The sequence below is a fragment of the Haliotis cracherodii genome, unplaced genomic scaffold (assembly GCF_022045235.1).
Source record: "Haliotis cracherodii isolate W230 unplaced genomic scaffold, xgHalCrac1.p SCAF_21, whole genome shotgun sequence".
NCBI classification, from domain to species: Eukaryota; Metazoa; Mollusca; class Gastropoda; order Lepetellida; family Haliotidae; genus Haliotis; species Haliotis cracherodii.
Window position 1 is genome coordinate 15,897,471 of NW_027266277.1, and position 13,014 is coordinate 15,910,484.

At 41.9% G+C, this 13,014-nt stretch overlaps 1 protein-coding gene across 2 annotated transcripts; it reads right to left on the reverse strand.

The window, feature by feature from the left end:
- Positions 1 to 1,191: 1,191 nt before the first annotated feature.
- Positions 1,192 to 8,061, reverse strand: LOC139470882 (tumor necrosis factor receptor superfamily member 5-like). Of its 2 annotated transcripts, XM_071253204.1 has the most exons (7): positions 7,676 to 8,061; positions 7,031 to 7,391; positions 6,028 to 6,189; positions 5,239 to 5,410; positions 4,762 to 4,886; positions 4,274 to 4,360; positions 1,192 to 2,193 (listed from the first exon to the last, which is right to left on the reverse strand). In XM_071253204.1, the coding sequence occupies exons 1-7, from the start codon at positions 7,739 to 7,741 to the stop codon at positions 1,931 to 1,933; spliced, it is 1,236 nt and encodes a 411-aa protein (XP_071109305.1). In that variant the 5' UTR covers positions 7,742 to 8,061; the 3' UTR covers positions 1,192 to 1,930. The 2 variants fall into 2 exon arrangements, with proteins under 2 accessions (XP_071109305.1, XP_071109306.1); XM_071253205.1 differs by lacking the exon at positions 6,028 to 6,189.
- Between the last annotated feature and the right edge of the window lie 4,953 nt (positions 8,062 to 13,014).

Below are 13,014 nucleotides of genomic sequence, written 5' to 3' on the forward strand. Positions count from 1 at the left end.
ATGCCCACATAGTATAGTTACCCCGTCACATATCATGTTTCAGTTATGAAAATATATGTTTTAATATAAATAGCACACTGAAAAAAACCGAATACAAGATATGTTCAGACCATCCACAGCCTTGTGCGACATACGTACATTGTATCGAATATATGAGTAACAACCCATTCATCTGACACTGTTAACTCCGCCGGGGAATACTTGCCGGTCGGTTACACACAGATAGACGACAAAACAGGCTCTTTCTATTTTTATCCGATGCTAATTTTAGAAAGTAGCAAACCTAAGATCTCAGACGTTTACCACTTCGATGAAACCCACGAGCACGGGTATGGTGCTGACAAATCTAGAAACATAATCGGGGCGAACACCGGGATTCGAACCTACAATCATGGGTTACACTGTCAGTATGATAATTCTAGGTTTGTCAGCACCACACTCGTGGTTTCACCAGAGTGGTATACGACTAAGTCTTGCATCACTTCGGGCTTTCCTCTCACATCAAGCTGACACGTCGTGAGATAACTTTCAAAGGGGCGTTAAACCAAACTGACTTACGCACCGACATAAAACTGTCAGCGATGCAAATGAAATATTCTGCTCTGTATTATTTCTGTTCCTTATGTGAGCTACCTTTTGGCATAAATGTCCACTCATCATGATAAGCGTATCTTTTCAATGACATTTCTTTTGGAAAGCCGAATACAACACTCTGGATATATGGATGTCATACATGCTTACTTTGACCTGTAACATCGTCTTATATTAAGCGTAGAGCGTGGCACGAATGTGTGTTGCTAGGTTTCTATTCATGCGGTGGACAGTGCGTCGTGTTTGTGAATGTATTTATTGAGCTGAAGGTCATAGTGATCATCCATGACACAGATAGGTGTGCAGCGTGCAGTGCGAAGTACGTTGCAATGACTCAGCGCCAGTTTTAGGACTTACTGTGTTGTTGGTTCACAGACTTTATCTCATGGGTTCAACGGGCACAGTATCAATGTTATGGTTACTGGTAAATAATGCATAATGAACTCGCATCAGCAAGCCCAAGACCACACCTTCAAAGGTGTCAGGCATTGTCATGAAAGTGACAGATACCCATGACATGACACAAATCTGCATGTTATCTGTATGTAATATGTATTGTGTGTCCTTGAATAAATATACGATAGAAAACATGAAGCCATGAAGCTCTTGGATTTTATTAGAAAGTATAACAAATGTAAACAAATCACTCACTATCAAATAGAGAACCTCCAGCGTACATAAACCAGTACCCACAAAGCACAGTAACCCACTTCTCCAAGGTCTAGAAGGGTGAGAGTATTAGTGTAAACCACTCATTATGGCAAAGACATAGGCGTGATCTCATGCCTTGTATCTTAATTGTTTAGAAGACTGGAATATGCATTGTGTGGAACAGTGCTGCAGCAGCGGGTACACATCTTTATTTCGAACACATGTACGCACAACTGCATTGTTCAGAGCGCACTGAACAGAAACAATATGTGTCAAAGGGAGACAGTCTTAGTTGGGTGAGTGAGTAAGTATGGTTTTACGCCGCTTTTAGCAATATTCCATCAATATCACGGCGGGGGACACCAGAAATGGGCTTCACACATTGAACCCATGTCGGGAATCGAACCCGGGTCTTCGGCGTGACGAGCGAACGCTTTAACCGTGAGGTAGATTTAGAAACCTTAACATACAACCACTCAGTGGTATACAAAGAACGACTAAACTTGATATTCAGTGCTCCAACAGCATAAATAATAACAGAATAAAATTGTAAAAATTACAATGTCTTCCAATACCACAATGGATATCATTTCTAAAATACATAATACATCCGCTGAACACATGGGTGTCTATATCTGAATTGGTATCCTTTTAAAACAACCACAAATCATATTTGGTCGGAACATGATCAAACGCATTCCTCTGATGTATTTGTCTTTTCTCTTGTTGCTAGGCGACAAGACAGGATACGCACGTCGTTGTAGAGTGTCTGGTCACTTTCATACATGTCATATAATGTATCAAGTACACTATCGATTTTGACATAGTCATCTTCGTTTGAGAGTGACCATTCATTTAGAGCCTTGTAGATTTGTTCTCTGACATCGTTAGCTTCTTCTTGTTGAATCTGGTCACATCGACTGTTTATCGTAGAGTGGTAGTCTTTGTTTCCTGTAAACCAACAATATGAATGTGTCACAAGCCGATATCATCTTCTTTAATAAACGGTATACTAATTTCCATTCTGTTTTGATAAGTACCCTGGACCCATTCGCCATCATAACTTGGGTTTCTTTTATATAGTAGAGTTTATTTCCTCCAAGTTTCAGGCCATAGGCCCATAGAACATACATGATATCAATAAAGTGTATGCATAAATACATGAAAGGAATATGATACGTAAATAATATATCAATGAATTGTGAGTGACTCGCGTAATCTAAAAGCGTAAAAGAATATTTAGCAAGTTGTGTAATAGTGTGTTTTCTTCTATATTGGTATGACGTCCAGTTTTGATCATAAGTTTATGGCAGCTGCATCGGAAACTTGTTAGGGTTTCTTTATAGATCTTCTTGTCTACTTCCTGAAGGTACATTTCTATTGTTAATACCGATTTGAAAGTTAAATATGTTTTAAGTTTGGTTTTCAACCCAGTTCACATGTCCCGACGATAAAATGAGTCGCCTAATCAAATTATTCTCCTTAGCGAGAGAAACGCTATGCCCAGTAAGAGATGGAACTAGAAGACGTGGTGACAGATCATCATACTAGAATTGAAAACACTATAACCTTGATAATCAAGGATTGCATGACACAACCAAATGGTTGGTAATTCTACGGCGGGGGACATCAGAAATGGGCTTCGCACATTATGCCGATGTAGGGATCAAACCCGGGCATACGGCGTGATGGGCGAACACCGCCCCTGGTTAACCTAGGCATCAACGTTTCTTGACTATCTTACCTAACGCCCTGACAACACTGATAGAACAAACATAGTGTGTGTGTGTGTGTGGGACGCCAGAATTGGGTTTCATACATTGTCCCCATGTCGGGAATCGAACCCGGGTCTTCGGCGTGACGAGCAAACGCTTTAACCACTAGGCTCCCCGACCGCCCCTGGTAAACCTAGGCATCAACGTTTCTTGACTATCTTACCTAACGCCCTGACAACACTGATAGAACAAACATAGTACTATGACACTGGATTAAGCTCATTCAACATGCATACTCATGACGGCCGTGCGGGACAAGAGTTCGTCCCCACCAGCCTACGCCGGACGTTAAAAGCCGACCAATGGATCGGTGATTTGGTTGAATACATGTCATCATGTCCTAACGACGTGTACTGTCGATCGTGGTGTCTTATCCAGACCTTATTATGTACAGGTCAGAGTTCGAATATTCCTGATATTAAACAACCAAAGTTTCAACAAACTACTTAATGAATGTTGAGCACGTCCATGACTCTGTACTGTAGGCGTATAAATTATATACAGCGGATGTTCAGTTCGATATGTGGATAAACTTGAAACTTTGGTTCGTGAACTCGACGTTAAAGGTATTAGGCGAGTTCACGAACTCCTCAGATATAGGTTTTGTATAATACAAGGCACTCTAATTAACTGATCGATTTAAGAGAACGTTGTATAAAAATGTGAGTGATGGCGTGTTCAGGAAGGTAATTTGATTATGGCGTAATTAGAACACGTGTAACTTTAGCTTTTCATGCCTGTTGTTATGACTCGATGGCTATCTTAAACTACCGGATTATTACTATTCAACAATTATTGTGAGTGAAACGCCCCTCTTTACAGTTCATCTCCATGACAGCGCGTTAGCTTTAAATTGGAGGAAGGCTCGAAACAATTCGGCTGAAGCAATGTAGAGCTTCGTCAGGCAACGGTCAAGGGAAATTATTGCTAATTCCAATAACTATCGCTTCAACAGTGAGTGAGTGAGTTGGGTTTAACGCCGCTTTTAACATTATTCCAGTTATATCACGGCGTCCCAGCTTAATGTGGGAGGAAAGCCAGAAGTGATGCAGGTCTCAGACGTTTACCACTTCGGTGAAACCCACGAGCACGGGTATGGTGCTGACAAACCTAGAAACATAATCGGGGCGAACCGGGATTGGAACCCACAATCATAGGTTTCCAGCGTGCCCAAGGGCCGCAACTCTGCACGGCGCCTTAGACGACTGGGCCACCCGTGCCCCTTCACTTCAACAGAATTGTGATTTACAGCTTACCTGGAAGTTTTCTCATGAAACGTTTCCAATCTGTTCCTAGCCTGCTGGATAGCAGGGTGAAAACCTCATTTCGCCATACATCTTTATCTGCAAGTATTAGAATATACGCTCTTGACATTATCAGTGATCACTATAAAGGTACAAATACACACCGATACAAATATACCAGTGAGTTATTTACATTTATGCAGGGCCCGATGGTGACTGCGGGTTAGAATTCACCCCCAGCAACACATGCTGGTCGAAAGAGGCGACCAAATGGATTGATGGTCAGGCTTGGTTATTTAATTGCTTTCGTGTCGGCGTACTCCGAAGACATCGCTACCCATAATACCAATCACTAGATCGTTTGGTCCAGAATCGACAAGTTACAGCCCGCCGTCATATAGCTGAAAAAGTGCGGCATGCGGCGTAAAACAACAAACAAACAAAGAAGCAATGATGCGGCATAGACATATGTATGTGGTTAGTAATATATTTTTAAGTACCTCGCATATCAGGAAAGATTGATTCCGATCTAACGCTTGATATACTGCTCCCACTGAGTGTTCTCTGTTTCCTGGATGAGTTTGGATTTGTTAAAAAGGCTCGCTGAATTAGAGGACTGTCGTCACTAGAATATAAAACAATGAAATGGTTGATGCATTTCATTTAATAATTAAGATTCAATAAGTTCACAATAATTACACATTTGTCACAAATGATACAATAACTATGTGTTCAATGCATTTTGGTCTATTTATGAAATTGGCATGACTTTCGGGGAAACGTGATGCTGAGTGCTCGACTGATTTTCGGTTGTATGCAATGTCACGTTTGCCATGCGAGAATGGAGAGGATGATTTAAGCCTGTCCAATGTACATGTAGAATCAATTGTTAAACTTAGGCAGTTTATTCCACAGGTCAAACTACTGTTTTAAAAAAACAAACATCTACAACATCCAGCGATATACTTCGTTATTACCTGTGTATGGTCGTTTTACCCCGCTGTCCGGTAAGACGAAGCACGAGTAAGACGATGGTTACAGCAATGGCAAATAGACATACAACTGGAATCACAATTGTTGTAATGTCTGCACCGTCATTCGATTGTAGGTCCTGTCTCGTTACCACCTCTGTAGAGGCTTTGGTAGTATCTGCGAGGGAAGAAGTCGTGATTATATAACATCATGATCAAAATATATTCTGATCAAGTACAGAGAAAACAGGGCCCTACCGGCCCACAATATTGCGTCCTCTACAAAAACCACTTCAGTATGGATGCAATTAATTTACATTTCAAACCCTGGAAAAGCACTTAAGTCGAAGTTACCTACGCCTGAGACAGTGCATGGTGTCAAAGATATATATGGTTAAGGCGTCTGCGTGTATATACAATTTTCAAAAGGGATGGGGTCCAAAATATCAACGTCCTGCAATCTCTCCCCCCCCCCCCCCTCCCTTCCTCCCCCCTACACACACACACCACCCCCCCCCCCCCCAAACACGGACAACCTTGTGATTTAGGCGAGTACTTTACGAACACGTTAATTTCAACAAAGAAGTCCTCTGGAGTGGATACTCTTGGTTAACTAGTAAGGAACATGTTACTAATTACTTATATTGGTGATGATCATATAACTATATATGAACAGTTGCAAAAAGGAATCTGAATACAAACTTTATAGTCGTGAATTGCCTTGCATGTTAGAGCAGACCTGTACAGACTCTCACATATAAAGAACAATATAGGCTAACTTTCTCTTATACTTACCAGTCAGTTGGTGCTGTCCACACTGAGCATCTGCAGTGCCACTACATGGCGACACCTCTGTCAGGTTCTTCTCCGTACATGAGGAACACACGGCGCATTGACCTTTCCTGGAGAACTGACCATCAGGACAATGACCACATTCAGTGTCAGATGTTGACGTGCCTGAAACAGGTTGAAAAGGAAGACCATCAGATATGGAGAATTCATGGTTAATCTTTGTTGAACGGTCACAAGAATGCAATTGCCCGTCTGATGCATAAAAGACACAGTAAACATCGAACTTTCTGCACATATATATGGTTAATCTCTAGATCTAGAGCTGTTGAATGGTCACTATAACACTCACAAGAAAAAAGTGGTCCATCCACGGTATGACCCAGAATATGTAGAGGGCGTCATGGAAAATGAAAAATACAAAATTCTTTGGAATAGACTCGTATACAGCTTCGGATGTATCCAGGCCAACAAAACTGATCTTGTCCTGTTTGATAAATCCAATGAAATGATTTATATCATTGACCTTTTCTGTCCCTTTGGATACTAATGTGATTGACATGATTCAGGAAACACATGGCACATATGCAGACCTCGCTTCCGAAATGTCACGCTTGCATCCCAAGTACCAAATTGTCTGACCCCCATTGTTCTCGGTGCCTTAGGTTTGGTACCTCCCGATCTGTTGACTGACATTGGGAGTGTACCCAGGTTGGCTGCCAGGAATACACGTACAGCACTTCCGACAGTCTGGGTAATGCAGAAGGCTACAGTGTTGGGGAGTCTTCACATTCTCCGAAAAGTTCTCGGTGGGTTCGACTCGGCAGTGCTTCCTGGGAGAAGTTACATTCGCTGTCTGGGCTGCGTGTAGAGGGGGCAAGGGGCCTGAGCTGATGATGAGCCTTAACAGCCTGAGTGTGCCAGCATCACCCAGCCCTATTTACTGCGTTTATGTTTTGATCTCTGTATATAATAATAATTATCCTCCATTAAGCACACGGATTCTTACCGTTTCTCAGGACGACTTGTCCGTCGGGGCATGTAGTAAATGCTTTACACATTTTCGTATTTAAGAATTTGTTAACCACCATGAGATAATACCCTCGTTTACACTGACACTTCAAATCATGGGTGGATGTACAATTCTCAACCACCTCCATCTTGTCGTCATGGCGACAGAATGTCTGGCAAGGGGAGCACCCTGTTGCCTGGCTGTAGTGAGTCTGGAAGGTGCCAACAGGGCAGTCATTACACACAGAATATGTGAAGTCCCCAGTACAGTGCCTGTCCACGTATGTTCCAGGTGGACACTGGAAACAGGTGACTCCATCATGGGTGTAGGTTCCCAGGTTAGGGGTGTCTCTTATAACCTGTAATCAGAAGCATGATCCTATACTACGTGGCAGTTACATATATAAAGATGTTCTTAGTAAAACTGCATTCATCTTTACATTATCAACGAATTTAAACTATAACGCTAGGAAACGTTATTAATAAGTAATTTATTTACATCTTAATCAGAACATAACACAGATGTGACTGACCACACGATTGTATTTAATTTGTATAAACCGTTGACCTTCACAATCAAGACGGCCGCGAGGAAAGTCTTAATGTCAAACAGAAGCTTACATTAAGGTTAAATCGTACTTACAGTTGATATTGAACTGTGTACCAATATAGACAGCAATACCCACACCCCAGAGCAGAGGAAAGTCATTCTCTTGTGACTGGAGCCACGTCTAGTGGAGTCCTCTTCGTGAACACGCGGGTACGGTTTATCTCGCGGCGTAACGACTACTGAGAGAAAACGCTCTTATCAGATGATAATCTGGTATTTTATATCACTTGTCCGACAGGCTAACCATATCGCGTGTTACTGCTCTTAATGTGTTGTTGATGAGGAACGGGGATAGCGAGACAAACTGTGCATGTCTTACGGGCGTGTCTCATCATACCTCTCTGTTGATCTTGAATGAAAGCCTTGTATGGATTACGTCATCCATGAAACCACACCGCCCAACCAATACAGCCCGCACTGGATAGATCCGAGCATTGCACTGTAGAGATTTTCATGAATAGGAATATTTACGTCATTGTTATTCTAGTCAGTGGGAGTGGTGGGTCAGGGAGATAAACACGTTGTTTACGACATACAGTATTGCATAAATACATATCTACCCGAGATATGCTACTCACAAGAAACACCCAATTCTTTTATGTTACTAGGTGAGGTGAAATGGGGTTAAACGTCGCGTTCAAGAATATTGCAATTATATATAGGGTGTGTGTGATTGTGGCTGCTTGTACTAGTGCTCGCTATATCCCACTGAGATGCCGCAGTTTGACGTGAATAGTGTTTGAGTGAGTTAATATCTAACATCACATTGCCAATATTCAGCCATATCGCGATTAACATGTATACCCAACTCAGACACACTATACTGAGTCGGAGCCGTTTTATTTTGTGTGGCCGAAATCTTGCGGAAAACAAAGCACCACATCACCCAGGCAGTTGGGAAAAATGAAAACGCGGATTTAAGGTACGCATTGACACGTGTCGTCGGATCCAGGTGTAATTTCGGATCCAAATAATTTCGGATAGGTCGGTTGTGTATGTTCGGATCCAATGCATATTACGGATACGTAACGTTTAGTGGTAGTCAACGACTGTTGAAATCTCTAAAGTGGAGGTAAAATCCGAGAAATGTAGTCTCTGCTAATGAAAGCGTTGATTTCGTCGTCGAATGCTGTTGGGATCCGAAATTACGCGGAGCCCGCGGCCTCGCCTCGTTAGACAGCTGGTGTAGCTTGTTTACCAGCACATTCAGGTAGATTCCACTATCTCTTACTGTGACTGCGATATCGGCGTGTGACTACGACATATCAATCCGAAATTATGATTGACAACCTGCCGTGGTTAACCAGTTTGGTGGAGATACAGTTGAACACGGACGGACATGCGCTAATTCACTTCCTCAAACTGCATGCTTTGAATGTTTATAGGTGCGCTGTTTTTACTCCTGCGCAATGCGGTAATCAATCAATACACGTTGTTGACATGATCTCATAAATATCCTATCCGACAACTCAAGTTTATTTTTTTATAGATTTTCATTGTTTACGGGTTTGTTTTTGTTTTGTTTTTATCACTAACGGTTATCTCCCTTTGACGGAAAGGCTTATTTAAAGCTAAATAATTCTCCTGTTGATTTGATTATCATAAAACTTCGTGTATTGTGTATCCTAAACCTCTCTTGATGCATAGATATTCACATTTCAATAAAAATAGAAAACAACTGTAACTGTGGGCGGTAGCGATTTCTAACTAAGATCCGGGCGGCATACAAAGGTGTTAAAAGCGTTCGTAAAATATATATATACAAACGTCAACGGCAATTAACATCGATATGATGCTCGCCTCAGCCTTTTCAATGGCACATCTCGAACATAAGGATTCTAGCATTGGATAATTACAAAACGGTTTCAGATTGTTGTTTAAAAATTATAAGGCCCACCTGATCTGAAACCAGCCTGTTGAATGAGCCTGTGGCTAAATATGATAAATAACTAAACGCTAACTGATAATGTTCATATTCTAATTGCAATAGTGCCCATGACATGCGGGGACACTATGTAAGAACGTATCCTCCAGTTTGTTATCACGATCTTGTCAGTTTTGCCTCGTTTAAGACGTTTGCCTTTTTTGTTTGTTGTTTAACGCCGCACTCAGAAATATTACAGCTATATGACGGCGGTCTGTAAATGGTCGAGTCTGGACCAGACAATCCGGTGATTGATACCATGAGCATCGATCCACGCAATTGGGATACGATGACATGCATCAAACAAGTCGGCGAGCCTGACTACCCGATCCCGTTAGTCGCCTCTTACAACAAGCATGGTGTGCTGAAGACCTATTTTACCAAATGAGTTTTTCTCGGGGATTCCGGGATCGTCCACAGCGACTCGTAAGAGGCGACTGAATATATCGAGCGGCTTGGCACCGTAATGTGTCCCGATGTCGTGTGTGTGTGTTTGGGGGGGGGGGGGGGGGGGGGGTGTCGCATAATCAGTCACTGTAGCACTATAAATCGTCATCAGTCCGAAATAGTACAAAGTACAAGCAGCCACATACACAGGTACATGCACGTCACTATTTAAGTGCAACAAACTTGGACGTGACGTTAAACCCCATTTCATCTCACCTCATCAGTATGGAGGTGGTTTGCTCCATGTTGACATTATTCCAAATTTCCACCAATCCTCAAACATCAAATTTAAAACAATGACTTATGCAATCCGTTTCAGTCCGTTAACGTTCCTGTTGTAAATGTTAATGTTCCTGTTGTAAATGTTAACCCTGACCTAGAATCGTTCTCTGTCAGTAACAATTGGGCCGGGCCACCCCCTAACAGTCTGTCGGGTTGTTGTCAATTTCACGAGCATGGACTTCACATTCGATCCCACCCTTGCGTCCTCGTTTTAACGTGGGCATACAGTCTGACGTCATATCATATAAATAACCATTGTCCTCAACATACACATTGTCAAGACGTAGTTGTGCTTGAATATCAATCTATCTGGCTTAGACTATGAACGGGATAAGTTCCGTGCGTTTTTTACTAATAACCAGTGGTGAAAAAGCCTCTGTGGTGAACATGCCAGAATCTTTAAGAGTTTTAGAGGCTTTCAAAATACAGTGTTTATCCTTATCGTCGGGGGACCCATGAAGATCCGGGGTAGAATAGGTCTTCAGCAACCAATGCTTGCCGTAAAAGGTGACTATGCTTGTCGTAAAAGGCGACTAACGAGATCGGGTGGTCAGGCTCGCTCACTTGGTTGATGCATGTCATCGATCCCAATTGCATGGATTGATGCTCATGCTATTAATCACTGGATTGTCTGGTCCAGACTCGATTATTTACAGACCGCCGTCATATAGCTGGAATATTGCTGAGCGCGGCTTTAAACAACAAACCAAACCAAAACCTTATCGTCGGTCAGTTTAACGATAATTGCCTTACCCTTCATGGTAATGGGATGGGATGTGCTCTCTGTATGTTAACCTCGTTAAGCTTCACATCGTCAGTGGCGATGTTGTTCACAATTTGTTCCCTGTCTGGCAAGGATTGTTCAGGTTTAGAGCGCCTGCTCTGTATTTCGAGATCGTCAATCCTCCCATTCATAGACCAGATCACGCCTCTCAGTTCGAACTTCGGTGTTTTTGTCTTCTAAAGCTAGACATCGTGTATTTGTATCATAAATCTGAGGGGGCACGGGTGGCCCAGTCGTCTAAGGCACCGCGATTCGCTGTGCAGAGTTGCGTCCCTTGGGCATGCCACAAACCTATGATTGTGGGATCTAATCCCGGTTAACCCCGATTATGTTTCTAGGTTTGTTAGCACCATACCCGTGCTCGTGGGTTTCACCGAAGTGGTAAACGTCTGAGACCTGCATCACTTAGGGCTTTCCTCCCACATTAAGGTGACACGCAGCGATATAACTGGAATATTGTTAAAAGCGGCGTTAAACCCAACTCACTCACTCATTCATAAATCTGATCTGATACATTTTAAGTGTATCTTCAATTGCAGTCAGCGTGGTAGCAAAACTTTCATTTGAGCATTATAATGAATCAGTATTGCTCGACATGCTAGCACTTCATCAAACAGAGATTGTTAAAAGAATTCACACACTTGAGACTTAAGCTTTAGCTGCTTTTCTGCTCCTTTACCTCCTGTAGATCTTGGGCAGAGTTGCGCCAGAAACCTATCATTGTTCGAATCCCGGTTCGCCCCCATTATGTTTCTAGGTTTGTCAGCACCATACCCGTGCTCGTGGGTTCCATCGAAGTGGTAAACGTCTGAGACCTGCATTACTTCGGGCTTTCCTCCCACATTCAGCTGACACGTCGCGATATAACTGGAATGCTGTTAAAAGCGGCGTTAAACCCAACTCACTCACTCCTGTAAATTTGGTCACTTCACCGTCATCAGTCTCAAGTCAGGGATCAGACTCGACTTCACTAATTAGCAACAACATTACAATGAGGTCAATCACAACAAAGCGGGTGTGTATACCACCCGTCGCGTATTATCGAGGTATGCGATACCGGATAGCTCTGACCTATTTCCTAGTCAATATTTTGACAAGTGTTTGGCTAAAACGTACCTATGATCACTTCAAACCGTTCTGCAGGAATTCCCATCATCTTGTATCTTGTTTACACTGTATTATAATCCACCTTTCTACTTGTTGACACAGATTTTCTGTCCGCAGTCTGTCCTGTCAACTTGTCAATCATTTTGTCACCACGGTGTCTAAACGTATCTTAGCTAACAAATGTACTGTACCATTACCTGACAAAACATATGTACACTACCAATCCAGGGAATACTATGTAACGTATTAAATATAGAAAGGTAATTCATGATTAAGAAAATAAGTTTATTTTCGTTTTCTTATGAAAAAACATCTATGCAGGTATTTGCATAGTTTTGGTTAGCACGTGACCTGACCCCGTTAGGTAGAATTACTGTACTAAAAGGTCATATTTTACCTAAACTAACCAACCTTTTCTCAACCCTACATAATCCTAGTGAAAGGTTTATAAAAGAACTCGAAACACTTTTGGTTATATATTGAAAAATAAACCAGGCAAAATCAGTAGCAATATTATGAAGAGGGAGGTTTAAGAGTGTCTGATATTAAAAATACAATCAATGCTCAAAAGATATCTTGGATTAAACGTTTGTTCAATTCACATCCACACTCTTTACTGGCCACTCTTTTGAAAATAATATAACGCCAACACAAATTGATTTTCTGCAAAAATGCCAATTCTATATTTCGGAAAAGGTTATTAATGATAGCACCAATGTTTTTTGGAAAAATATCCCGTGTGCATGGGGAAAGTTAATAGAAAAAAAGGAAATTCTATCAAAGAGGATTTGATAGACGAGAACGGAAATCTTCTTGATCTTTTGGACC

Coding starts and splice junctions, on each gene's coding strand:
- LOC139470882 (XM_071253204.1), bottom strand. CDS start 7,741: ATGACTTTCCTCTGCTCTGGGGTGTGGGTATTGCTGTCTATATTGGTA. Junction 6,190..7,030: donor ACAAGTCGTCCTGAGAAACG/GTAAGAATCCGT, acceptor AACCTGTTTCAG/GCACGTCAACATCTGACACT. Junction 2,194..4,273: donor TTTCATGAGAAAACTTCCAG/GTAAGCTGTAAA, acceptor GTTGGTTTACAG/GAAACAAAGACTACCACTCT.